Source organism: Geotrypetes seraphini, chromosome 3, assembly GCF_902459505.1.
Source record: "Geotrypetes seraphini chromosome 3, aGeoSer1.1, whole genome shotgun sequence".
Lineage (NCBI taxonomy): Eukaryota > Metazoa > Chordata > Amphibia > Gymnophiona > Dermophiidae > Geotrypetes > Geotrypetes seraphini.
In genome coordinates, this window is record NC_047086.1 from 280,996,372 (window position 1) to 281,021,621 (window position 25,250).

The 25,250-nt window shown below is 41.7% G+C and overlaps 1 protein-coding gene across 3 annotated transcripts in view; it reads left to right on the top strand.

Annotated features, from left to right (window-relative positions):
- Positions 1–25,250, top strand: part of RAB4A (RAB4A, member RAS oncogene family) — a 211,344-nt gene that overhangs the window by 115,132 nt on the left and 70,962 nt on the right. For all 3 annotated transcript variants that reach the window (XM_033938150.1, XM_033938149.1, XM_033938151.1), the window contains one exon: positions 15,925–15,987. In XM_033938150.1, coding sequence (XP_033794041.1) covers positions 15,925–15,987 — 63 coding nt within the window. The remainder of the gene's footprint in view (positions 1–15,924; positions 15,988–25,250) is intronic.

Sequence of the window (25,250 nt, forward strand, 5' to 3'; positions counted from 1 at the left end):
GTTAGACTTACCAAGGGCTCATGGGGCTCTGAGTTGGGCATGTAGATTGTTGTGTTGTAAATTTAGTTTGGTGTCTCAGAAAGGCATTATGAAATATTGGTAAAACCAGTGAGCCTCCTGGGTATTGGCTCTGGCGGGCAGATGTGCATCAGTTGGCCTGCTGGGAAGCTAGAAATGTGACAGGCTCTCAGAAGGATAGTCAGCGATTTTTGCAAATTTGGGATACGTATATATGGATTTTGCACCATAGGTGACGTAATCTTCTTCTAAATGAACTGAGTGTTGTGGGGTGTGTGCTGGTGTGGGAGGGAGGACAGTAGTTGGGTTTAGGGCAGTGTGTCTCAAACTTTTTTAGCTTTGGCACACTAAATGGAGCAAATGTTTTTTGTGGCACATTATAATCTAATATAATAAAACGCTAGCCGCACATGCGCACTCCATCTGCGTGTTATGTTTTCCGTGCGCTGTAGGGCACCGGTAGGAGTGCGCATGCGCGTGAATTTCTCTCTCTGGCTGGCAGAGAATCTGTACACAGGACTCCCTGCTCTTCATCTCCTCTAAGCAAGGGCAGACCAAACAGGACCCGATCGCGGAACCCAAGGTAATGTTCTGACCGAAGTTAGTTTTAAGTTCTAAGCTGTGGCGGCGGCTCCTCTCACGAGTCGCACCTGCGTCGGAGAAGGCTTCCGGCGCAGGCAGGGATCATGAGAGAAGCCGCTGCCGCGGCTTACAACTTAAAAATTAACTTCGGTCAGAACTAAAGGTTGTTGGTGGCGTCTTCGCTCCTCTCCCTGGCACAACCGAACCCCCGTTCAGCCTCCCATCCGACCATACCTTCGGCTCCCTTAGTCCCTTGCCGCCGCTCCTCTTCTCTTCCCGCCCTGCGGTCCCGACAAACGTCCTTACTCCAGCAGGGGCCGCAGCACTCTAAACACGCTGCTTCGCGGCCTGCTACTGCCCTGATTTGCTCTGCCCGACACGCCAGAGCAAATCAGGCCAGTAGAAGGCCGCGAAGCAGCGTGTTTGAGTGCTGCGGCCCCTGCTGGAGTAAGGACGTTTGTCGGGACTGCGGGAAGGGGGCAGCAAGGGACTAAGAGAGCTGGCCACACCGCAGGATGGGAGGGAAAGGGGGCTGCTTTGGGGGAGGGGTGTGCTGGGAGGCCGACAGCTTTGCTTGGGGGGGCGGGAAGACAGAAGGGGGGCCACGGAGAGACAGTCAGAGAGGAACTGGAGGGGAAGAGGGAAAGGGGGCTGAGGGCACAGGGAAAGGGGGCTGCTTTGGGGGAGGGGTGTACTGGGAGGCAGACAGCTTTGCTTGGTGGGGGAAGACAGAAGGAGGGACATGGAGAGACAGTCAGGGAGGAACTGGAGGGGAAGAGGGACAGGGGGCTGCTTTGGGGGAGGGGTGTGCTGGGAGGTAGACAGTTTTGCTTGGGGGAGAGGAGACAGAAGGGAGCCACAGAGAGACAGTCAGGGAGGAACTGGAGGGGGAGAGGGAAAGAGGGATGCTTCGGGGGAGGGGTGTGCTGGGAGACAGACAGCTTTGCTTGGGGGGAAGACAGAAGGGGGGCCACGGAGAGACAGGGAGGAACTGGAGGCCGAGAGGGAAAGGAGGCTGCTTTGGGGGGAGGGGTGTGTTGGGAGGTAGACAGCTTTGCTTGGGGGAGGGGAGACAGAAGGGAGCCACAGAGAGACAGAAGGGAGCAACAGAGAGACAGTCAGGGAGGAACTGGAGGGGGAGAGGGAAAGGGGGCTGCTTTCTAGCACCCGTTAATGTAACGGGCTTTAACACTAGTTGAAATTATAAAATTGCAAAACCAATAAAAAATTAAATTTGAAAGTTATTTATTTAAAGTTCTTTAAGCTATGTATTAGTAATTGTAACAATGAAACTGATGTAAATAGAATTGATAATGTGATGGATGTGCTTGTTTTTTAATGCAAATTAATTCAAAATGTGCATAATTCACCATCTGTAGTCATTCTCTGTTTTTTCAATTTAATTTCTGTCAGAGTTGGAAATCCAAGTTTGCAAAGATAAGATCCAAACAGTAATAGTCCCTTGATTGCTTTGCTGCTCAAGTTAGAATAACTATTGCTTAAAAAAATAGAACTAAAATCACTTGCCATTTGGTCCTTGAAAACTATCACATCCAAAAATGATTATTGTCTGGGCAGTTTTATCCTTACATACACAGATGCTCATAACTTTGACAGACTCTTGCATATGCGATTTACATGTCATCTATTCTTGTGTATACTTATGAAGGGAATTTTTAAAATTAAAGTAAAATTTTGGAATCTCTTCGGGGCACACCTGGAATCTCTTCAGGGCACACCACTGTGCCTTGGCACACAGTTTGAGATACACTGGTGTGAGGAATGGGTTGGAATGGTTTTAGTGGTGGGGTGTGGGGTATTGGGTTTTGTGTAGGGAGGGACTGGTTCTACCTGATCTTCTTTATTCTATATTGGAACTTGTTGGTGCTGGAGGATGGGATATTTTAGAGTTTGTTTTGGTACCGGGGCGGGGGATGATTCTGTTGCCTAGTGTGCTTTTCTTTGACATTGCTGATGTGTGTATTTTGTACAGGATAGAATCATGTCATGTCTTCTTTGTTGGCGTTCCAGGGATTCCTGGCCTTTTATATTTAGGTTGGGCTTGATGGCACATGGTTCTATCATTTGGGAGCACAGCTGGTCGGGGGGAGGGAAGGTGTTGAAAGGGGATGTTGGGGGATTATACTTGGTATTGAAGTTGATTGTATCTTTGATTATTGTGGAAGTTGTTTTCAATAAAAATGTTTCAATACTAAATAGTTGAAGAGAAGCAGCCTCTAAATAATAATAATAACAATAACAGCTTATATACCGCAATACCGTGAAGTTCTATGCGGTTTACAAAAGATTAAGCAAAGGTACAAATTGACTGACTTTAAGAGGGGAAGAAGAAAGAGAAGTACGGTAATTAGACAGGAAATTCATTGTTGAGGAGAAAAGTGATCAAAAGGACAGTAGGTCGCTATTGAGAGGAAAGAGATAAGTGGATCAGTTGTCAAGATGTTTTAGGAACAGGTGTGTTTTTAGACGTTTCCTAAATACCTCATAAGTAGAGGGCGAAAGTAATTGTTCTAGGTCTTTACCCCATGATGCTGCTTGGTGTGAGAGAAGGAATTCATGGTGTTTTTTCAGTTTGCAACCTCTCACTGGGGGGGAAACGAAGTTGGAATGTGAACTTCTCTTGTGTCTGTTGGTTGAGAAGGAGAAAAGGTCAGTAATGTATTTGGGGGCAAGTCCGTGTAATGCTTTAAAGCAGAAACAGGCAAATTTGAACTTTACGCGTGCCTTCATCGGCAGCCAATGTAGCTGCCGGTAGTAGGGTGTCACGTGGTCAAATTTTTTTAGTCCAAAGATTAGTCTGACAGCCGCATTCTGCAACAGTTGTAAGTGTCGCATATTTTTTTGGGAAATTGCCAAATAGGCGATGTTACAGTAGTCAAGCAGGCTTAGTACGAGGGATTGGACTAGGATTCTAAAAACCGATGTAACAAAATAAGCTTTAAGGGATCTGAGTTTCCAGAGAGTGAAAAATCCCTTTCTGATTAAGGAATCTACTTGGTCTTTCATGGTTAGGCATTGATCCAGAATTACACCTAGTATCTTTATGGAGGGCTGGATAGGGTAACTAAGGTTATTGATACAGAGGGGTGATTTAATGTCAAGTGGATGTGGTGAAGCAATGAAAAAAGTCGTTTTATCTGAATTAAGTTTGAGCCTAAAGTTTGTCATCCATTGTTCCATCATGTTTATAGCTTCTGAAGCTTTGGGAATAGTTTCGGAGACAGAATTGGTGAATGGGATGATAATCGTAAAATCATCTGCATAACTAAATAGTTTTATCCCCAGCTGGGTTAGCTTCGTGCCCAGTGAGGACATGTAGACGTTGAAGAGCAATGGGGATAGTGGAGAGCCTTGGGGCACACCGGATGGATTGCTCCAGGTGTCGGAAAGCTCATAAGTAAAACGAACCTGATAGGTGCGGGATATAAGGAAGCCACGGAACCAGTTCAGCACCTTATCCCGGATACCAATGGCATCTAGGCATTGCAGCAGTTTCATGTGGTCCACTAGATCAAAGGCAGAACTCATATCGAATTGCATTATCAGGGCATTAAGGCCTTTACTAAACAGTAGGTGCAAATTGTCTAAGATAGCCGCAATTACTGTCTCCGTACTGAATAATGGCCTAAAACCAGATTGAGTTTCATGGAGGAGAGAGAATTGATCAAGATAACCCATCAGTTGGGTGTGAACCAATCCCTCCATAATTTTTATAATAAACGGAATGGAAGCTACCGGTCTATAGTTGGATATTAGGGCTGAGGATACTTTACGATTTTTTAGAATTGGGGTTATAATAATGTGACCATTATTAGAGAGGAGCTTCCCATTGTTTAGGTTGTAAGCCAAGTATTGCATCAGTGATAATTTAAATTCTAAAGGTGCTGCTTTCATAATTTCTGGGGGGCATGAGTCCAGAACGCAATAGGATCTAGAGTATTTGTTATATAATCTGATATAATCATTCCACTCTAAATCCTGAAAGGAGCTCCAGATCATGTCTGCCGGTATATCATTTCCTTGGGTGTTCGCTATTTGATGATCACAAGAGTCATTTGTTGAACAATGGATTCTAAGGTTCTTAATTTTAGAATCGAAGTACAGAGCTAAGTCATTTGCAGAGGGTAGTTTAATGTTGTGTGTGGGTGAGGTGTAGCGAGTGGTGTCAAATAAATTTGTGATCAGGTTGAATAGCTCTTTTGTATTGATTCCTTGTGAACCATTACAAGATGAGTTGATTTTAGTGGAGTAGAATGCTTTACGTTTGTCTTTTAACATTTGTTTGTAGATTTTTATGTTAGCTCTCCAGTTGTTACGGTCGGCTAGTTCTCCTGTTTTTTTCCAAGTTCTTTCCAGTCGTCTAGCTAGTTGTTTCATTTTTAGAAGTTCGATGTCAAACCATTTGTTATATTTATTTGAATTGCTTTTACTATTACGTATAGGGGCGATTTTATCTAAAATGGATGTGCTGGTTGTCGTCCAGTGATCCCAAAAATCGATTCCTTCATCTATCTCTGTTTGCAATTTGTATTGTGACCAGAATTCTTTTGGATTAATATAGCCTCTTGTGTGATGTTCTCTTTTTATAATTGGGCGTGTTTTAGATTTATGATAAGACCAGAATAGCTGGAAATAATAAGTAAAATGGTCAGACCAGATATCATGAATCCAGGTGTCTTTAAGTAGCGAAATGGCAGGGTCTGGGATATCCTTTGTGGACATGGCTACCACATCCAATTGATGGCCTTTTTCATGTGTTTGTGTGGGTAGAGGAAGATTGTAATTGAGTAGGGATAGAAAGTTTTTGAACTCTATCGCATTTGTGTTGTCCACTTCATCTAGGTGTAGGTTTATGTCGCCTGCGATGATATTATAAGAAGGACCGATTGAATTGTTTAGGACAAATGCAAAGAAGTCTTCTTTGGCTTTTGGTCAGCTTTTTGGTGGGACATAGAATAATATGCAGGATAGGGATTCTTCTAGTTGACAGCTGCTAATTTTACAGGCTAAAATTTCTAAATGGTCTGTCATTTTGGAATCCAGAAGTTCAAAGTCAAATTCTTCTTTAAGAATAATTGCTAATCCTCCTCCTTTTTTTCCCACGCGGTTTAGCGGAAGGATTTTGAAATTACTTGGTAGGAGATCAATTATTATTGGATCATCTTCAGATAGTAGCCATGTTTCAGTTAGTAAAAGGCAGGCTATTTGCTTGTTGATGATCCAATCATTAATTAGGAAAGCTTTATTCCTGACAGATCTAGTATTAAGGTATGCACAGGAGACAGATGTGGGTGTGATAGTTTTGGTAGCGGTAGTGGTTTTGATGGGTTTTACTTGCCTTATTCATTTTTTTAAGTGTTCATTGATGTCTTCTTTTATTTGAGATAACGGTAATATGATTTATTGTGTTTTCTTGTGAATTAGTGATGTGTAAAATTGATAGATCCTGGTAGTTGATTGATTGTAATTGTGGGTGGAGTGAGTTAATATCTTTGATGTTGCCAATTAACAGACAGATCACTAAAATCAGGAGGGGATTCATGTTAGCAGGGTAAAGTATTATTCCTAGCACAAAAAGTGTAATGGAATGCCTGTGAATTTTTGAGTTATTGTTTGTATGGTTGTTAATTGGATTGGCGTAGTTTTGAAGGTGGCCCAAGTAGATATAGTTGGTATCAGTGTTAAAAATTGGCCACTTGTAAGCATCCTCTCGGTCTGCAAAGTACTTGGAAACTCGAGTTGGGGTTTCAACCAGGTAAAGCTCATTGGAAAAAGATTTGGATGTCAATTAGATCAGCGATCTCAAAGTCCCTCCTTGAGGGCCGCAATCTAGTCGGGTTTTCAGGATTTCCCCAATGAATATGCATTGAAAGCAGTGCATGCACATAGATCTCATGCATATTCATTGGGGAAATCCTGAAAATCCGACTGGATTGCAGCCCTCAAGGAGGGACTTTGAGACCCCTGAATTAGATCCTCTTTACACTCAGCAAACATAATACAATCTCTCTTTTCCTTATGCACAAAGCTTTATGGATGCCATTGAAATTGTCTAAAATTGATAACAATGAAAGGAATGGTTGTTGGTCTTGCAATTTGGTAGTTGGTACTCTGGAACACATGTTTTTTTTATGTATGTGGCTGATTACTGGAATAATTCCTTTGTCTTATAGATTAATACTACTGGTGTAGTGGTGCTGGATACTTATAAAGACCAGTTACTAAAGAATCTAGTTATGATAACTATTAAATCTGACCTTTTCCATTGGAAAGACTCTTCTAAATTGGAATATAACAAGTTTATTTGCAAAATATGAAAAAATGTTTGCAGTTGTGTATTAAGAGATGGCTAAAGGAAGGTATGATTGATGTCTACAAAATTCTGAGTGGTGCAGAGCAAGTAAAAATGAATCAATTTGGTTTTTTGGTGTGTTTATATGCAAAATATGAAAAAATGTTTGCAGTTGTCTCGTAAGAGATGGCTAGAGGGATTGATGTCTACAAAATTCTGAGTGGTGCAAAACAAGTAAAAGTGAATCAGTTTGTTTTTTTTCCAAAAATTACAAAGTCTAGGGGGACACACAATAAAGTTACATGGAAATAGTTTTAAAATGAATAGGAAGAAATATTTTTCACTCAACGAATAGTTAGGCACTGGAACTTGTTGCCAGAGGAAATGGTAACAGTGGTTAGTGTAGCTGAGTTAAAAAAAAAAAAAAGGTTTGGGTAAGTTCCTGGAGGAAATATCCATAGTCTGCTATTGAGGCAGACATGGAGGAAGCCACTTCTTTCCCTCAGATTGGTAAAATGGAATGATGCTACTATTGGGGTTTCTGTCAGGTATGTGTGACCTGGATTGGTCACTGTGGAAATTTTAAATGCAGAATACTATATATTCTGCATTTAATATAAACCTAGATTTTTGGGCCAAAAAATAGCCCAAAAATGAGAGTCTCACTTTAGTCTTCCCTCTCTCAGATCTATCACAGGTCTCTCCCCAGGCGTATGTTAAGCCCTGCTGGTCCAGTGGTGAGCCAGGGCAAGACTGATCCTCCTATGCTGCTGCCCCAAGCAGTTTCACTACTCAAAATGGCTGACACGAGTTCCCACAGTAGTTGCTATGTTTATTTACTGCCTTTTAATGAAGAGAGTCACCCTAAAAGGTTACAATACATTGAATAGTAATCAAGTACTCTTAAGTATTTTCCCTATCTGTCCCTGTGGGCTCACAATCTAACTGTGGTACCTGGGGCAGTAGCAGGATTAAGCGATTTGCCCAGAGACACCAGGAACAGGCTAGGATTGAACTCACAACCTCAGGGTGCTGAGGCAGCAACTCTAACCATTACATCACTTATTCCCACAATAACCTTGCAAGACTGACATGAGTTAAGTTTATATTCGAGTCAACCTTTTTTTTGTGGAGGGGGGAGAGGTTACCTCTGTTTATATTCAGATGGGTTTATATTTGAGTATGTACAGTAATGTTCAGATTCTACAGCAGAGAATTCATCACTAATTCTGCACAGTGCCATGTCAGAGAATTCTCCCAGGAGCCGTATTTTAAAATCCAGTTTAAAGGGCATATGTAAAACAGGGGCAAGTGGGGAATTGGTGGCGTTTCATTTAGACATTTGTGATCATCTCTGGGAAAAGGTGACTAAAGTCTCCAGAAACAAACAAAAAAATTTTGTTAGAGCAAACAGTTTGTAAAACAATAGTCCAAATACTATCCTTGTGTGGGAAAATATTAAAATGTTACAGAGGTTCAAACATAGCACCTTTTTTTCATACTGCTTATAGACCCATGACATGAAAAATTGTCCATTCTCAAAATTTCGGATCTGCTACTGTAGTCACCTTTTTCCCCCAGAGGCGGTCACATTTTATATGCACAATTAACCAAGAGGATAAATCTATACTGAGCAGACTATGCCTTTATCTGTTGTCATTTATTATACCTAATACTTTATTGCAGGGTTGTCCAACCTTTTGGCTTCCCTGGGCCGCATTGGCCGGAAAAAATTTTCTGGGGCCGTACACACGCGCAAACGCTGCAGCAAGACAGAGGAGGGAGCCGGCAAGACGGTAAATACCCGGGGGCAGCAGAGGAAAACACCGTATCACCCTCGACCGGGGCCGCATAAAATACTTCACGGAGCCACATGCGGCCCTCGGGCCGCAGGTTGGACACCCCTGCTTTATTGTGAAAAGGTGTTTACAGTTTTTAATTTCTGGAAACTTGCTCTCTGCTTAACTCGGGAAGGTTTTAAATTATGATCATGTTTATGAATATAATTGTCTTTGGAATGGAGCATGAGGATATTTGTGGATATCTACTGAGAACTTGTTTGAGCAGTATATGGTTATATGGTGTGAAGTAACACTAAGAACAGCAAAAAGAGGCACTGGAGACGTCACAACCAGCTAGGGAAAAACAAGTCTTGGCGCTTCAGCCGTGAAACAGAGATGCCGACCCGATAAATATTGTCCCCTGAAGAAGGTGACGTGGTCACCGAAACTGGGTCCTAGTTGGGATTTTGTTTGTTTTTATATGTTATGCCCCAGCATATTACTGATAATTTTGTTTACTAATATGTATTCTCAAGTCTGCTGACCTGAACTCCTGACCCCCAAAGAAAAGTAATACCAGATGGTCTCTACAATAACCTTGCTTATTTGAGATCCTGACCTCTTTGATCTGACTTCCTTGACCACAACAGATGGCCTCTGTAACACCTTCTTGATAGCATCAAAGAGACAGTGCAACACCTATCCTGACTTCCTTTATTTGAGTGACAACTGGATAGCATCAAAGAGACAATAAACTGCAACACCTCCTTGCTTATTTGAGATCCTGACCTCTTTGACCTTCTTGCCGCTCAAATAACATCAGTAAAGACAGATGGGAAACTACATCAAAAAGAAAGGGACGGTGACAAGTATTTGCTATCTTGACCTTTTTGACCTAGGAATTGCCCAAACAGCCTCAAAGGAACAGTGAACATCCTAACCTCCTTGATCTTCAAAGGGACAGTGAAACCAGTCTCATGGGAAAACAATTTCTGCAAACACCTCCTTCTGACATCCTGACCTGGGTGTTGTCAAAACACAGAACAAAAGAGCAGGACTAATTGTAACAGCAGGACCAGCTGTTTATGCTTTTACTATGAACTCCGCAGTGTGCATCCTATATAAGACCGGGATTCTGACCCTGACGGTAGAATCCATGATGTCTGTAGGGAGAAGCCACGACGTCTAAAGGGTCAGTCTCCCGTGTCCACTCACCTATCAATTGTATGGATTCTCCAATTGTGAAGGGAGTGTTTGCTTGGGATACGGTGAAGGTATTTAATTCTTATCATATATATATGTATAATAAAGTGTTATTGTTTATGCTTTATATTGTCTGGGTGCTTTTCTGAGTGTTACTGATCATCCCACCTGTCAGAAATTAGTGGCGGAACAAATTGGCACCAGAAGTGGGGTTGATCTAATGTCAGGAAAGCTAACTAGGCAACAAGGGGTTGAGGAGCAGGCTCCCAATCCCTCCATTCCAAATGGGAATGAAATTATGGGAAAATTAATGGCCACTGAGTGGTCTGTAGAAGCAGGATTGTGTGAATCCTGTACTTTTGGAAGTGGGGATCCACATGAATTGTGTGCCTCCTTACAAAAGGTGAAAATCTCAAAAGGAGAAGAGCAAGAAGTGATTTTTAGACAAGGAAGGATGATTTTGTCAGACTGGAGGAATTTGCATGAAGCTAAACATGAATTACAATTGAAATCAGGAGAGCTGGAAAAGAATAGGTGTAATCAATTGCATGCCTTTGGAATGCTGCAATGTCAGAATAAGTTGTTAATGGATAAGGTAGAAACCTATCAAAATGTAATAGAACAGTCAGCTATGCAATATGCACGATATAAATACAAGAAACGGAGGTGGAAAGTGAGTTACAGAAAAGTTAAAATCTTAATTTATCATCTGCCGAATGATTGGAATCCAAACAAACGGGATGGGAATATTTGGGATTCAAATTCTAATAACAGTGAGGAGGATATATGTGTTAAAGGAAAACAGGCAGAAAGTTTAGAAGCAGAGCCTGTGAGGAGACAAAGATTACAGGGAAATCTGCAAACAGGAGAAAATCTAACTAGAGATAATGTTAGGGAGGATGTTACTCCACATGAAATCATGGATACGATGGCACGCTTTGCACAGCAGCCTGGGGAACCACTAATACAATGGGTAATTCGGGTGCAGGAGATGGGCGCAGCAGGGATTATGTTAGATGCCACGGATGCCCCTAAATTTGTTCAAATTAGTCAAGAAGTAGCAGTGCAACATGCGTTGCGGGAGGATCCTTATCCTGCAAAAAATGCCCAATGGTCTTTATTAGAGATAATTAGTAGGGGTGTCACGAGGCGATATCCACTTGAATCTGATTGGCCCTCAAATGATAAGATTTGGTATACATTAAAAGATGCTCAAATGAGAATTAAGGAGGAGTCTATGAAGGCAGCCTTAGTAATAGGTCACGCTGACACATATATGTCATTACCTTTTACTGAGTCCATGAGAAATAAAATTATTAAGTATGCTGCACCGGCATACAAACAGGTAATGATAACTTTGTTGATCAATCAAATAGACAGGACTATTTTGGAAGCCTTAGAAGCGGTCCGACAGGTAGGAGATCGGGGGGACTGGGGACCTCAGAATACTTTTGATAAAAAGAGAACAGGACAATCCAATTCAAACAGGGCTAAGCGGGTGTCTCGGAGGAATATGTTTTTGGCATTAATAAAAGATAATGTAAAGAGGGAAGAAATAGATGGAAAAGATACAAGGACATTATGGGGAATGTACAAAAGTAGAGGACTGGGAAAGAAATCTAGGCCTCAAGCACAAGTGAACAAAGGAGAAAGGGTGCCAACTGCTCCCCCTGAGGAAACTGTTTCCATTCTTTATCCTGATTTAAAAGGGTGGAAGTGTTGGGAGGATCAATAATGTGAATGCCGAGCCTCAGTGTGTGCCTGGACCAAATTAGAACAGCGTCCGCAGGTAGAGATAAATATTTAGTAGAAACCTGGGGAGCAACAGGTACAAGCTGTAGTGGACGCTGGGGTGTAGGAATATAAATATCAGGATTGGGGGGAAAATTATACAAGCAGGAAGAAAAAATTTTACAAATTTTAAAATTGGACAATTACCAATTTGGGATTAATCTATGGGATTCCTTGCCAGATATCCAAAAAGAGTTAACATGATAGCTTTCCGATGGAATCTATAGTTTTGGTAAATTGCCAGACATTCCTATGAGATCAGTAGTGGTGGGGAAACCAATAGTAGTACTGATCTCCACAAAAAATTGTAAACATGAACCAATGCATTTTTTTTTACTATTCCTATAATGGAGCAATGTCCAGAACCATTTACATCCACTTGGCAAGGGAGGCAATATACATATACCAGACTACCACAAAAAATACTTACAGATGCCGCAAAGTAAAAAACAGACTTGGGCCTTTTTAGATTTTGGAGGCAACATATTTCACATCTGGGGTAACATATGGGGTAGGTTGGACAATAAAAAAAGTAGAAATATTGCTAAGTGACCTTTAAAGTTTTGTTAGATAGTATAAGGAAGTTGCACTCCAAGTAATTTTGCAAATGTGTCTTTTACCTAAAACACTAACATTGTGAACCACTGTACCTGCACGTAAACCTCTCTTGTATATTTTATAGATTAAAAATTCCCTGCATGCATTCTCTTACGATTGTGTGACAGAGCTTTGAAATGGAAGAAAATAGAAAAGAAGACCAGAAAAACTATATAGAGCAATTAACTTAAGTTTCTATCTCTCTTTCTTTTAGAAGCTTAATATCCAGACATGGTACGGAGAACCAATTTCACTGTGCCACATTTAAAATACGTCCAGCACTGTGACCTGATAGTGGGAATCCAATGGATACCACATTTGTTTGTGACTCTTTTGATTAATAGTGTGCTTATTTACAGATTAAATTCAACCCTGAATCATTACCGATGGAAGAAAGCATGCCGGAGCTCTGTGTTTGTCTGTTTCTGTTATGTGTTGTCTGTTTTAGCTTAAGGGGTACCCCAATATTGCACATTGGCCATTTCCAGAGTTTATTCCACCCCTTCTAATGGTACCATATCCCTTTCCAAAAAAGATTCCCCCACATACCAGAAAGTATCTTATGAAAACCATGCTCACAATGAGTTTATGCTATGGCTCACAGGTAATCGAGGCCAGCAGCGTGCCAGATTTTGGGAATAAAGGGGACGCCCATGTGGGATCCCTACGTGGGTCAGGGCAAAGGGTCTATAGAGTGGGCAGACTTGATGGGCCTTGGCCCTTTTCTGCCGTCATCTTTCTATGTTTCTATGTTTCTATACAGCCCAATGATAATTTAGTTAGGGGTTATATTATAAAAGGATATCTGAAGAGAAATAATTAGAAAGCTTTATACCTGGTAAAATGGTGTTGGTATTTGATATTTGCTAAATAAAATTTAAAAAAATGGTCTCTCTTTATTTAACTTACCAGGTATAAACAGTGCAGTGCACATCTCTGACATCACATTCTGTACGTGTGTATGGTCTCTCTTAAATGACATAATAATTATGTCCAGAACATAAAAAGGTGTATTTTCTGAATGTCCTACAGAATACCTTTAAGTGCATTAGTGTTGTTTCTCTTATCTCACACAAATACTACCTTACACACCAGTATTGTGTCACATGTTATCACCTTCTGTACATAAAGTGGTTTTTCTCCTTTTTCTCTTATACTCTCTTTTACCACTAGGGGGGTTTAATGTAACTAAAGCATTGAAGCTAAACAGTCATGAGGAAATATTTTCCTTGAAAAATCACGTACTGGGAAATGTTATTCCATATAGACTTTCATCCTTTTGTGATAAAATTGGTCAGCTCTGCTCTCTCATTCTGATGATTTGGCTAACATGCTGGGTTAAGAGAAAATTTCACCAGACCGAGAAGATGATGACGCAACCAGACATACAGTGCCGTGCCATGAGGCTATTATGTGGCACCGACTTGGGAATAGAAGTGAGCCTATATCCTGCCACTTCACATTAGGGCTGGTCTCTGGGGGTAGTGCACGTGACTTACATGAGTGAAGGCATGTGAGTGGCATAGCAAGCCTATTGAAACTGGAGCATAGCCAGACCCTAACCAAAGCTGCTAAGAAAAACAGGATACCAGATAACTGCAGTGATCGATGGTGACTATGAAGCTACCCTAAATGTATGTAAGCCATGAGTAAGAGCACAAATATAATATTAATAAGATTATTAATTTCCATGATTCCCTATACGTGATACTTTCAAGTAAAATGCGTGAAATATTAGGGAATGCAAGAATACCAGGTTTAGCCCATAAGGAAATAAATTATGAAGGGAAAATTAATTTTCCCATTTTACCTTTGCTTAAAAGTAGAATAGATACTATTGTTTCTGAAATACTGGCTGGCAAAGAAGCATATTTTGGCTCCAGAGTAGCAGATGTATTTAGAAGGGAAGGTGAATGGGTGCCAAATACTGTATAATTATGAACTAACGCTACGATATGATCAGTTAATGTTACATGTCGTTAATGATAACTTTATCGCATTGATTTAAAAACCACATCACATTCTGTACCCTTAGATAGAAAATGGTGTAAATTTTGAAATGAAACAATGTGTCCTTAGTACTGTTGAACTTGTGATTCCTGCTAGTCAAGCTCCCTTTTCAGTATGTTTACAGAATGTTAGTATGTTGCAGTGGGCAAATAATGCAACTTATGAAATACTAACTTGCATTCTGTGGCAGATCATATTGAAGCTACCACTGCACTCCATGGGTGGGATGCTATTACTAGAGGCTGTGATATGGCACAAAAGGTGTTTAGCTATTAGGAGGACTTTTTATGGGAGCAGACTTAAGAATCCAAGGGTGGAATGTTATGCCCCAGCATATTACTGATAATTTTGTTTACTAATATGTATTCTCAAGTCTGCTGACCTGAACTCCTGACCCCCAAAGAAAAGTAATACCAGATGGTCTCTACAATAACCTTGCTTATTTGAGATCCTGACCTCTTTGATCTGACTTCCTTGACCACAACAGATGGCCTCTGTAACACCTTCTTGATAGCATCAAAGAGACAGTGCAACACCTATCCTGACTTCCTTTATTTGAGTGACAACTGGATAGCATCAAAGAGACAATAAACTGCAACACCTCCTTGCTTATTTGAGATCCTGACCTCTTTGACCTTCTTGCCGCTCAAATAGCATCAGTAAAGACAAATGGGAAACTACATCAAAAAGAAAGGGACGGTGACAAGTATTTGCTATCTTGACCTTTTTGACCTAGGAATTGCCCAAACAGCCTCAAAGGAACAGTGAACATCCTAACCTCCTTGATCTTCAAAGGGACAGTGAAACCAGTCTCATGGGAAAACAATTTCTGCAAACACCTCCTTCTGACATCCTGACCTGGGTGTTGTCAAAACACAGAACAAAAGAGCAGGATTAATTGTAACAGCAGGACCAGCTGTTTATGCTTTTACTATGAACTCCGCAGTGTGCATCCTATATAAGACCGGGATTCTGACCCTGACGGTAGAATCCATGATGTCTGCAGGGAGAAGCCACGACGTCTAAAGGGTCAGTCTCCCGTGTCCACTCACCTATCAATTGTATGGATTCTCCAATTGTGAAGGGAGTGTTTGCTTGGGATACGGTGAAGGTATTTAATTCTTATCATATATATATGTATAATAAAGTGTTATTGTTTATGCTTTATATTGTCTGGGTGCTTTTCTGAGTGTTACTGATCATCCCACCTGTCAGAAATTAGTGGCGGAACATTATACATTTTTAATGACTTCAATTCAAGAAAAGACTTGTTTTTCCTTAGCTGGTTGTGTCGTCACCAGCGCCTCTTTTTGCTGTTCTTCATAGTATCTCAAGGCTTTGTTCCTTCTTTTTTGTTCCGTGAAATAACACAAAATATCTGGACTTTTAATGTTACTTGCAATTTTATTGAATTTGATGTAGAGCACATTTTGTAAAAACAATCAGGAATATGATCAGTAATCTGTATTATTGAAAGATGTGACTTTGTAGTTCATGTAGCTAGAAAAAAAAGTATTCTAATTCCTTGAAATGAAGGTAAATCACTGTATATAAAAGCATATAGAACTAACGTAAACCATAATATATGATTGATCTAGATTTTAACTATGTAAAATTATTCCTTTATAGGTCTGTGACAAGAAGTTATTACAGAGGTGCTGCAGGTGCTCTTCTTGTTTATGACATTACCAGGTAATTTAAATGTAGATTCAAATGTGGTATGCTATCATTCTCTTGTTTAGTATCAGAAAAGCATTGCTCTTGTATAGTGAGTTTTTTTGTAGTTCACAATATTTAATAGAACAATATAATTAATGAATGACAGCTGGGAAAGGGAGGATGTAGTTATTGACCTATATGAAGAGCAAGGATGAGGCCATAATTCCACTTTGAGATGTGCCCAGAAATGAGTCATCACTGTTGATACTGTTTATTTTAACATAAGTCCTAAATGTTTTTCTTAATTTTTTTTCTGCTTAAGAAAATTACTGTAGGATTGTTTAGTTTTAAATCACCATAGTTCAAAAATTGTGAATGATGGTCTGTTTAGGGCACTATCACTTCTTAGATATGTGAGAGGTTTAAGTGGAAGAGCTTTTTCCTTGTTATCAATAGATCTAGGGCTTGTGGGTTATGCTCGTCTACCAACAGGTGGAGATAGAGGATTCAGAATTGTTCTGAGCCCTAATAGGTAGTATGTAGCTCAAACACTTTAGTATTCCTCTACATCCAGCAGGTGGAAGCCATCATCCTCTATATCCCTGGTCCTAGTTGAGTTAGGGGTTAAGGCAGTTTTAAGAAGCTTGTTGTGGTACTCCTAGTGGTGGTAGGACCCTCCACCCCCATTTGTCTCCCTTTTTCTTTGTGGTCTCCTTCCTCTTTGTACACAAAAACAAACAAACTCCAAAAGGGAGTGAACCTTTCTCTAAGGCAGGTTTTACAGCCTTCTGCTTGGCATCCACACAGAATAAGCCTTCATTCTTTCTGAGGCACTTTTCCTGTTATCCAGTGAATATAGCTGCCCTCTCTCTGCTATGGTTTTCCATGGCTGCTGTAGCAAAAAATTAAGTGTGGCTCTTGTTCAACCCAAAAGACAGCGTCAGGGCAATGTGTAACTTGCTCCCCCCCCAAACAGATACAGGAATTTTCTGTTCAGTCCTTATATTGCAACACTGGAGTTTCCGCAGAGCCGCTGACGGGCTTGGGTGTTAATCAACTTTCTGTTGAAAGCACAGGAACAGTATCCATTACTGAGCTTTGCATGTTTGATCCACCAGCTTCCCCATTGCTACCTGAGACTTTACTCTCTTCTCGAGTTTGAATCACTGCTGTCTTGAATTATGGAGGGCGCCTCAACTTCAGGGGTGCAACAATTATTTTTGTTTTCCTCAGACCTTGTGTTGCTTCTCCATCAGGCCTTTTTATTAAAATGAACCCACTTTCCTCTCTTCATCCTCCAGATGATTTAGCTGTTAAGAGGAGAGTACTACTTCCTGACGGATTCAGAATATTTTGTTCCTGATGCTCATTCTGTTTTCTCATTCTTTACCATCAGGTTCCTCTGGAGATAATGATGGTTTGGAGAAAGGTAAGCTTCCTACTGATGTCCACATTCCTCTCTAGCAGCGCAGGCTTCCTCCTCTTTTTCAAATCCTATTGTGTAGGGGTACCAAGAAGCTCCTGAAGACCTTTCACATTCATGATGCCATGCATGAATTCATTTCAGCACAACTGAATGCCCCTGTTACTGCCTAGCAACCTGAATCTGCTTCTTCCTGAGATGCTGGAGAAGCTTAAGCTCTCCACAGTAGACTCTCTCTGGGTGGCACTGCTCTGAAGGGCTTGTAGAATTGGGGTGTCCCTTAAAATGTCTTTTGAGGTTTCTGCCTTGGGCTTTCAAGTTACAATAGCGGGATCATATATTGCTAGAGCTTGTTTACGCCTGATTCAGTAGGCTGCTGATGCCTTTGTTTGTTTACATAATTTATTGTGTCAGTTTCTAAATTTTCTAAATTTTTATTAACTTTGTGACTTTTTTCATTTTAAGATCTTTTGGTATATATGACTCTTTAATTTTGTTCAATTTCCTGATTAATGAATCATTTTCTTGATATGTAAACAAGCCTCAAACCTTGTTTGGGGGATTTGGCGGGCTGTAAATATCCATGTGCCATTTCTGAGCACAGGTCTGTGATTTACAATAATAAAATAATTAAGCCATAAAAGAAATGGACAATAAATCAATTTAAAATAGGAAAGGACACATTCAAACAACAAAATAAGATAAAAAACAAAAAAGCCAGAGATTATATCAATATACAGGTCAACCGGGCATCATAACTAGAAGCTCAAAAAGCAGGCTGGAAGAAGTGGGTTTATAAAAGGGCTTTGAATTTTGTCAAACAGTTCTATACAAATATATGGCAGCAAGTTGTTCTATAAGTATAGCACTAGGAAAATAAAGCTGAATTTCTTGTTGACTTGTAAAAAAAAGCCCATTTGAGTGAAGGAAGAACCAACCAATTGGCATCTATAAAAACACAGGTCATGTGACCAGTCTGTAGGCAATTGTCAAAGAAGAAAGGAAAGGTGGTGTACCTAAATGAAAAGGTTTGTATGCAATGCATAAAACCTTAAAGAAGAATGCTTAACCGGCAAGCAAAGTAACTGCATGAGAAGTGGAGAAGCATGGTCTTTGTTGTTTTACGTTAAAAAAATGAGCTGCAAAATTTTGAAGAGTCTGCAGATGCTAGTTTCACATCCCTTCATTTAAAAGCGGCTCTTGCCTTTTTGGAGGATATTCTCTATGATTTACCTGGAGCATCAGCTAGGCTTCTGCTATGGCTTCATAATTGGGTAGCAGAAGTAGCATCCAAATCTACTCTCACAAATATTTTCTTTCGGGGAAGACTTGGACAAATTGGTTAAGGACTTGGGGGACTCTAAATTTCATCACTTGCTGAGTAAAAGCTGAGTGTCTGGCAGACCTGAGCATCCTACTCCATTTTCTAGATTGCATTATCAGTCCAAACAGGCCTTTTTTGGTAACAAAAGGGCAGGAGGTTCCTCTTCTCAACTTTCCAGTTCCAGTAATCCTTCACAATGAAGATGGGCAGCTAATAGGTAGGTGTCTGTCCCATTTTTAAGAGGCGGTGGACCCTAATAACCCTAATAAGGGTGTACATACTGGCATTTTTTTTTTTTACCCTCCTCAAAGATTTTTTCTCTTGGAGCCTCCTTGTGGTGGTCCAGCCAAACAACAATGCAAATCGCTGCAAGGCCTCTGCTGACTAGGGATGAATGGTTCCAGTACCTCCCGAAAAAAGGGTGTGGGAAGATATTCCATTTATTTTGTGGTCTCAGAGAATGAAGAATATTTCTGTCCTATTCTTGATCTGAAGCAAATTAAGAGAACACTCATGGTCACCCATTTCAAAATGGAGATTCTTTGGTGGGTGATAGCCTTGATTCAGCCAGGAAAGTTTCTCATCTCTCTAAACCTAAAAGAGGCTTATTTTCACATTCCAATTTGGACTGCTTAGCATTTTCTTTGTTTTGCAATCTTGAGCCAGGATTATCCATTCTGGGCCATGCCTTTCAGCCTGCCTAATACCCCCAGAATGTTTTCCAAGGTGATGGTGGTAGTTGCTGCTCTCCTACTTCAAGGGATATGAGTACATCCCTACCTAGATGCATCCAAGTCTCCTTTCATCAAGACAGGAAAACCATCAAAGGTGTTCTCTTCAGCTTTTAGGTTAGGTAGTCATTTTCTCAAAGTCATTGTGGTCTTTCTCAATCTCTCGAATACCTGGACGTTTGCTTCAACAGTCTTTGAAGGGCCAGATTTTGCTTCCACTTGACCAAATCTTTTAAGTTGCAGACTGATATTTAGGCTGATCCTTCCTTCAAGCATGAGACTACATGCAAATGCTCAGTTCAGTGTGACTCTGGATGATGATCCTTGGTCCAGAGCTTACATGAGGCTGCTTTAGCTTTCTCTCCTCAGTTTCTAATCTCTATTTCATCAGGATTATGGTTTGGCTCTTTTGGACTCTTCAAATGCATTGGTGGCTTCAGGAAACAGTCAAAAGATGCTTCCCTTGCATTTCTGATGTGGATAGCGTTTACCATAGATTGCCAGCCTGAGCGGTTGGGGAACTCAGTGTTTCCATCCCATAGCTCAGGGGACCTGGTTAACTGTGGAAGTAACTTGAGTGATACATTGACTGGAACTCAGGGCAGTTAGCAGGGCACTGGGGCCTTTGCTACAGTTCTTCATCTCAAGCTTGTTAAGTGCTTTCAGACAATGTGATGATGGTTTCTTACATCAACAGATTGAGAGTAAGTCCAGCGTTGGCCCTGGAAGCCCTGTTATTGCTTCTTTGGGTGGAAAAGAATCTACAGCTCATTTCAGTCATTTACATTGTGGGTCATCTCAACACCCAGGTGTATTACCTCAGCAGAAACACTTTAGAGCCGGGAGAGTAATTGCTCTCTTCTGTATGTGTTTCTTCCCTGACCATTAGAGTCCAAGTTCTTTGGTGCATTGCTTGCCATCCAACCAGGTAGTTATATTCTCCAGATTGGTCCAGAAGGCCATGGTATGCAGATTTGGTTCACCTATAGATAAGTCCTTACCATTTTACATCTCTTTTTTTCTATCAGGGTCCCATCCTGTTTGGATGATCTCTCCTGCTTTGGTCTTATAGCATGATTATTGAGAGGTCCACACATAAAGAAGAAAGGGTAGTTCAAGAATTTTGGTTCTATACTTCCTTAGGTGAGGAGGCATTCTGCAGCTTATTTGAAGGGTGGTACAAAACAGGTGATTTCTCCCTTTCAGTTGTTGCTGGCATGTATTCTTGCCTTTCTTCAAGGAAGTTTTAAGAAATCTCTCTAAATTCATTAAAACTTCAAGTAGCAATTTTGGCTGGCTATGAAGGAGATATTGGAACAGTTCTTCATTAGCTGCTCATCTAGATGTAGTGAGATTGAAGGAGGTTTCAGCCTCCTATCCATCCGGTTGCCCTCAGTAGAGCCTTAACTTGGTGTTAAAGGCTCTTCAAAATCTACCTGCTTAGCCCATAAAAAAAAGCTAAATTTTAAAAATCTTACTCTAAAGTTTGCATTTTTAGTGGCCATTATGTCAGCCAAGTGAGCATCGGAACCTGCAGGCTTTGTCATGTAGAGATCCTTTTTTTTTTTTTGTCCCTGGAGTTTCTATTATGACTGTTCTTCCTCCCAAAGGTATTATTTTGTTTCATGTTAATCAGCCCCACCTGTTTACTTTCCCTTTATAGGGAGATTTTGGAAAAAATATGATTCAAATTCTTTATGTCCTCCACAGGTATCTGGAGGTTACTGAGTTCAGATCTGACCATCTTTTTGTTTTCTTTGTGAGGCCTAAGAAGAGTCTTGCCACATCTCAGCCTACAGTATAGAGCAGGGGTGCCCACACTTTTTGGGCTTGCGAGCTACTTTTAAAATGACCAAGTCAAAATGATCTACCAACAATAAAATGTAAAAAAAAAACACAACGCACACTGTACGCATACAATTGTTAATTATCATTCCTATTCTGGGGTTTTTTCAAAGAGGTCAAAGGAGATGACTTTATGCACTGTCACCTCAGTAACAACCATACAAAAATAGACAAATACCCACCCCCTCCCTTTTTACTAAACCACGATAGCAGTTTTTAGCGCAGGGAGCTGCGCTGAATGCCCAGCGCTGCTCTCGACGCTCATAGGCTCCCTGCGCTAAAAACCTCTATTGCGGTTTAGTAAAAGGGGACCATATTGTAAAATATAGAGAGCAGATATAAATTCAGACACATTTTGATCACTAAATTTAAAATAAAATCATTTTTTCTACCTTGTCTGGTGATTTCATGAGTCTCTGGTTGCACTTTCTTCTTCTGACTGTGCATCCAATCTTTCTTCCCTTCTTTTAGCCTGTATGCTTCCTCTCTTCCTGACCTCATTCCCCCCCCCCAATGTTTTCTTCTTCTCTCCTTGCCCTCTCTTTCTTTCTCTCTTCATGCCCCCATTCTTTTTTTCTGTTTCTCTTCTTTCCTTCTGTCTCCCTGCCTGCCCTCTTTCTCCCTCCCTGCCCACCCACAAGCCACTGCTTCTGCCGCTGCCATCGGATAACAGGCCCCCAAAGCCGCCCGCCGCCGGCCAAGCTCTCCTTGCTTCGGGCCCACCAGCATTCCTCTCCCCGACGTCAATTTTGCCATCGGAGAGGAAGTTCCGCTGGCCAGAACTTCCTCTCCGACGGCACAATTGAGGTCGGGAAGAGGAAGGCTGATCGGCCCAAGATCGACATTTTGGGAAAAATGCTGCCGGGTCCTGCCTTTGAGGAAACAGAAAGTAGGCAGGACCTGGCAGCAAGAAGAGCAAATCGCAAGCTTCACTGACCTGTCTCCCGCTTTAGCCCGCGAACAGGGCTCTAACATGTGCGTGCCGGCTTCACTTCTTACCCCCTCCCCCTCCCCGGACATAACTTCCGGTTTCAGAGGGAAGCGAAGGGAAGCCGGTACAAGCACATGTTAGCCCCCGGAGCATAAGTTCTCCAAGCCTTTTTTTGGTTTTTTTTTTAAATGTTGAGCAGCGGAGGCAGCAGCAGAATTCAGGAGCGGGCCAGTCAGGAGGGGAAAAAAGAGAAGGGAAGAAGGGAACCCGTTCTGCGATCGACTGGGGTCGCCTGAGCGAGCGACCTGTCGATCGCGATCGACGCGTTGGGCACCCCTGGTATAGAGAATGACACGGGGAAAAAATTTGTGCCCGTCCCCGCGATCACCGTCCCTGTTCCCGCTCCGTCCCCACAACCACTGTCCCCACCCCATCCCCGAGACTACTCTCCCCGCAGCATCCATACAAGCCTCAGTACTGCAATATTTAGCTTATTCCTTCCTTATAAATCAAAGTTCTGGCTGCTGAACTAGAGAAAGAGATATTCAGCTGGCAGGGCTTTGTTTATAAATTTTTATCAACACAACTATTATACTACTTTATCCTAAAGCAAATAAATAAATAAATAAAATAGAAATTTTTTTTCTACCTTTGTTTGATTTCTGCTTTCCCCATCTTCTCATTCAATTCCTTCCATCCACTGTCTGTCTTCTCTCTGCGTCTTCTATTTGCTCTGTTACTGTGCCTCTCCCTTCAACCCCCCCTCCCCCCATTGGTCTGGCAACCATCTTCTTCCCACTCTCTGTTCCCCATGTCCCTTCAACGTCTTCTCCCCACTCGGTCTTCCCCATTTCCCTTCAATGTCTTCTCCCCACTCTCTATTCCCCATTTCCCTTCAACATCTTCTCCCCACTCTATCTTCCCCATTTCCCTTCAAAATCTTCTCCCCACTCTATCTTCCCCATTTCCCTTCAGTGTCTTCTCCCCACTCTGTCTTCCCCATTTTTTTCCCTTTCAGTGTCTGTTCCTTTCTTTTCTACCACCACCCTTCCCTCTCGCCACCTTATCGCCCTTCAGCACCTCTCTCACGGCCCAAGAATCTCCCTCACTCCCCCTTACCTTTGCGGCGTGTTTTAAGTTACCTTGCAAAGTAACTTGCTCAAGCCGGCCAAGCCTGCCTGCAGTCATGTGCATCAGAGGAGAAGCTTCCGCCCACAGACACACACAACTGCAGGGAGGCTCGGCTGGCTTGAGCATGTTACTTTGGAAACTAATGTGCTGCGAAGGTAAGGGGGAGGGAGATAGATTCGGCTGGTAGGTAGGACTGCTCACGTTCCCTCCCTCAACTGTGGGGACAAGTTAGGTAGGTAGGACTGCTCGCGTTCCCTCCCTTAACTGCGGGGACAAGGCCATTCACCGCTCCACGGGGCGGTGGATGCCCTTGTCCTCTTGCCCACGGTGAGCACTTCCCCCCTCCCCCCCCACCATCAGCGGGTTAACCGCGGCTAGCTGTGGGTAACAGCCACCATGTCATTCTCTACTACAGTAGCTTGCTGGCTTCAGTTCTCTTGGAAACAGCAGCAAGTTCCCACTCTTTTTCCCTTTACTCTTAACAGATCAGTCCAGGAACCCATTGTTTCTGTTCAATTTTGTTTCAGTTCTCTCTTCAAAGACTTTTTTATTAAGGTGTTTTTTGGGGGGTTGGTTGATCTCTTTACAAGTTGCTGTTCAAAGGGAGAGATTTTTCTGGGCTTGTTTCTAGTTTATATTTTCTTGCATTATTATTGGTATACTGAAATGTCTGAGCTGCACACTGTCTATTAGGACGGCATAATTTTGAATCCTCAATCTCAACCTGCTGGTAGATGAGAATAAGAAGGCCACGGATATCTCACAAGTGGGTGATATCCCCTGACAGATCCCCAGAGTAGACTCTAAGCAGCATGCCCAGAAACTTAGAAGCCTTTTGGTAGGCCCATAGTGCACCTGTGTGAGTGCCTTCCAGCCTCCATAAATCGTGCAGAACCTGCAATTTGACTTTCTCTGTGGAGCCTACGAGAGATGTCTTTTGTCACAATGGTGAGTTATAAGTCTTATTTCACATTCTTCCTGCCATTCTCTTTGTTTATTTTTTTTGTGTGAAATATTTTCTTCTTTTCTTTTTTATTAGGATTTTTGGCCCTTCTATTTCCTTTCATATATTTTTTAATGGCTCCCATCCAGGTTACCTTAAAAAGTTAACTCTTAAGCTTTCTTTTCCCTTTTTCTATCACTGAGCCATTTGATTTTGTTACATATATTTTGATATCCCAGAAACATGCCAATGGGTTTGAGAGAGATCCATGTCTATGACTGACCTGCATGATATGTGCCTGTTATGTACAGGCCCTGATCATGACAAGTCCTCTGATTGTTCTGTTGATGCTAGAATGTGAAGAAGTTGAGGCCATACTTGAGAGACATTTTTAAGTACAATAAAATTTGACAAATTGGCATTGTCTTTGAGACCATCAGTCCTAATGGCTTATGGAATTGCACCAGATACAGGTGCCAAAGAGATCTCCCCCTTCCTCAATGTTGAGCATCAGCCACCACCTGGACTGAGTCTCCTCAGATCTGACACAGAGGATGCATGTGGATTCTGTTATCCTTGTCGGCACTGAGAGACCCCAATTCCAGGTATCAAGTGAAGGCTAAGAAACATCTGCATTGATCCTCCTCTACGTACAGTGCTGGGAGCTCTGGAACACTAGCATCATCAGTACCCAACAAGCGTCAGTGCTGAGAGGACTGCTACCACTTTGTTGAAGTGGTACTGATGTGCCAGCCTCCCTGAAACTGGGATTCTGCCTCTGATTTGGCACCAACATTTTCATAAGCTGTCCCCACACCAGTTCTGGCCATGCCTTTAGTGATGCTCACTCTGAGAGGTTTCAGGCTATGCTACAAGAAGAGCTGGGGCTCTTCCTGGAGCACTGTGTTGCTGAAGCTTTGAGAACACTTTGCCACCAATGGCAATGTTCTAGCCCATCTTGGAGACCC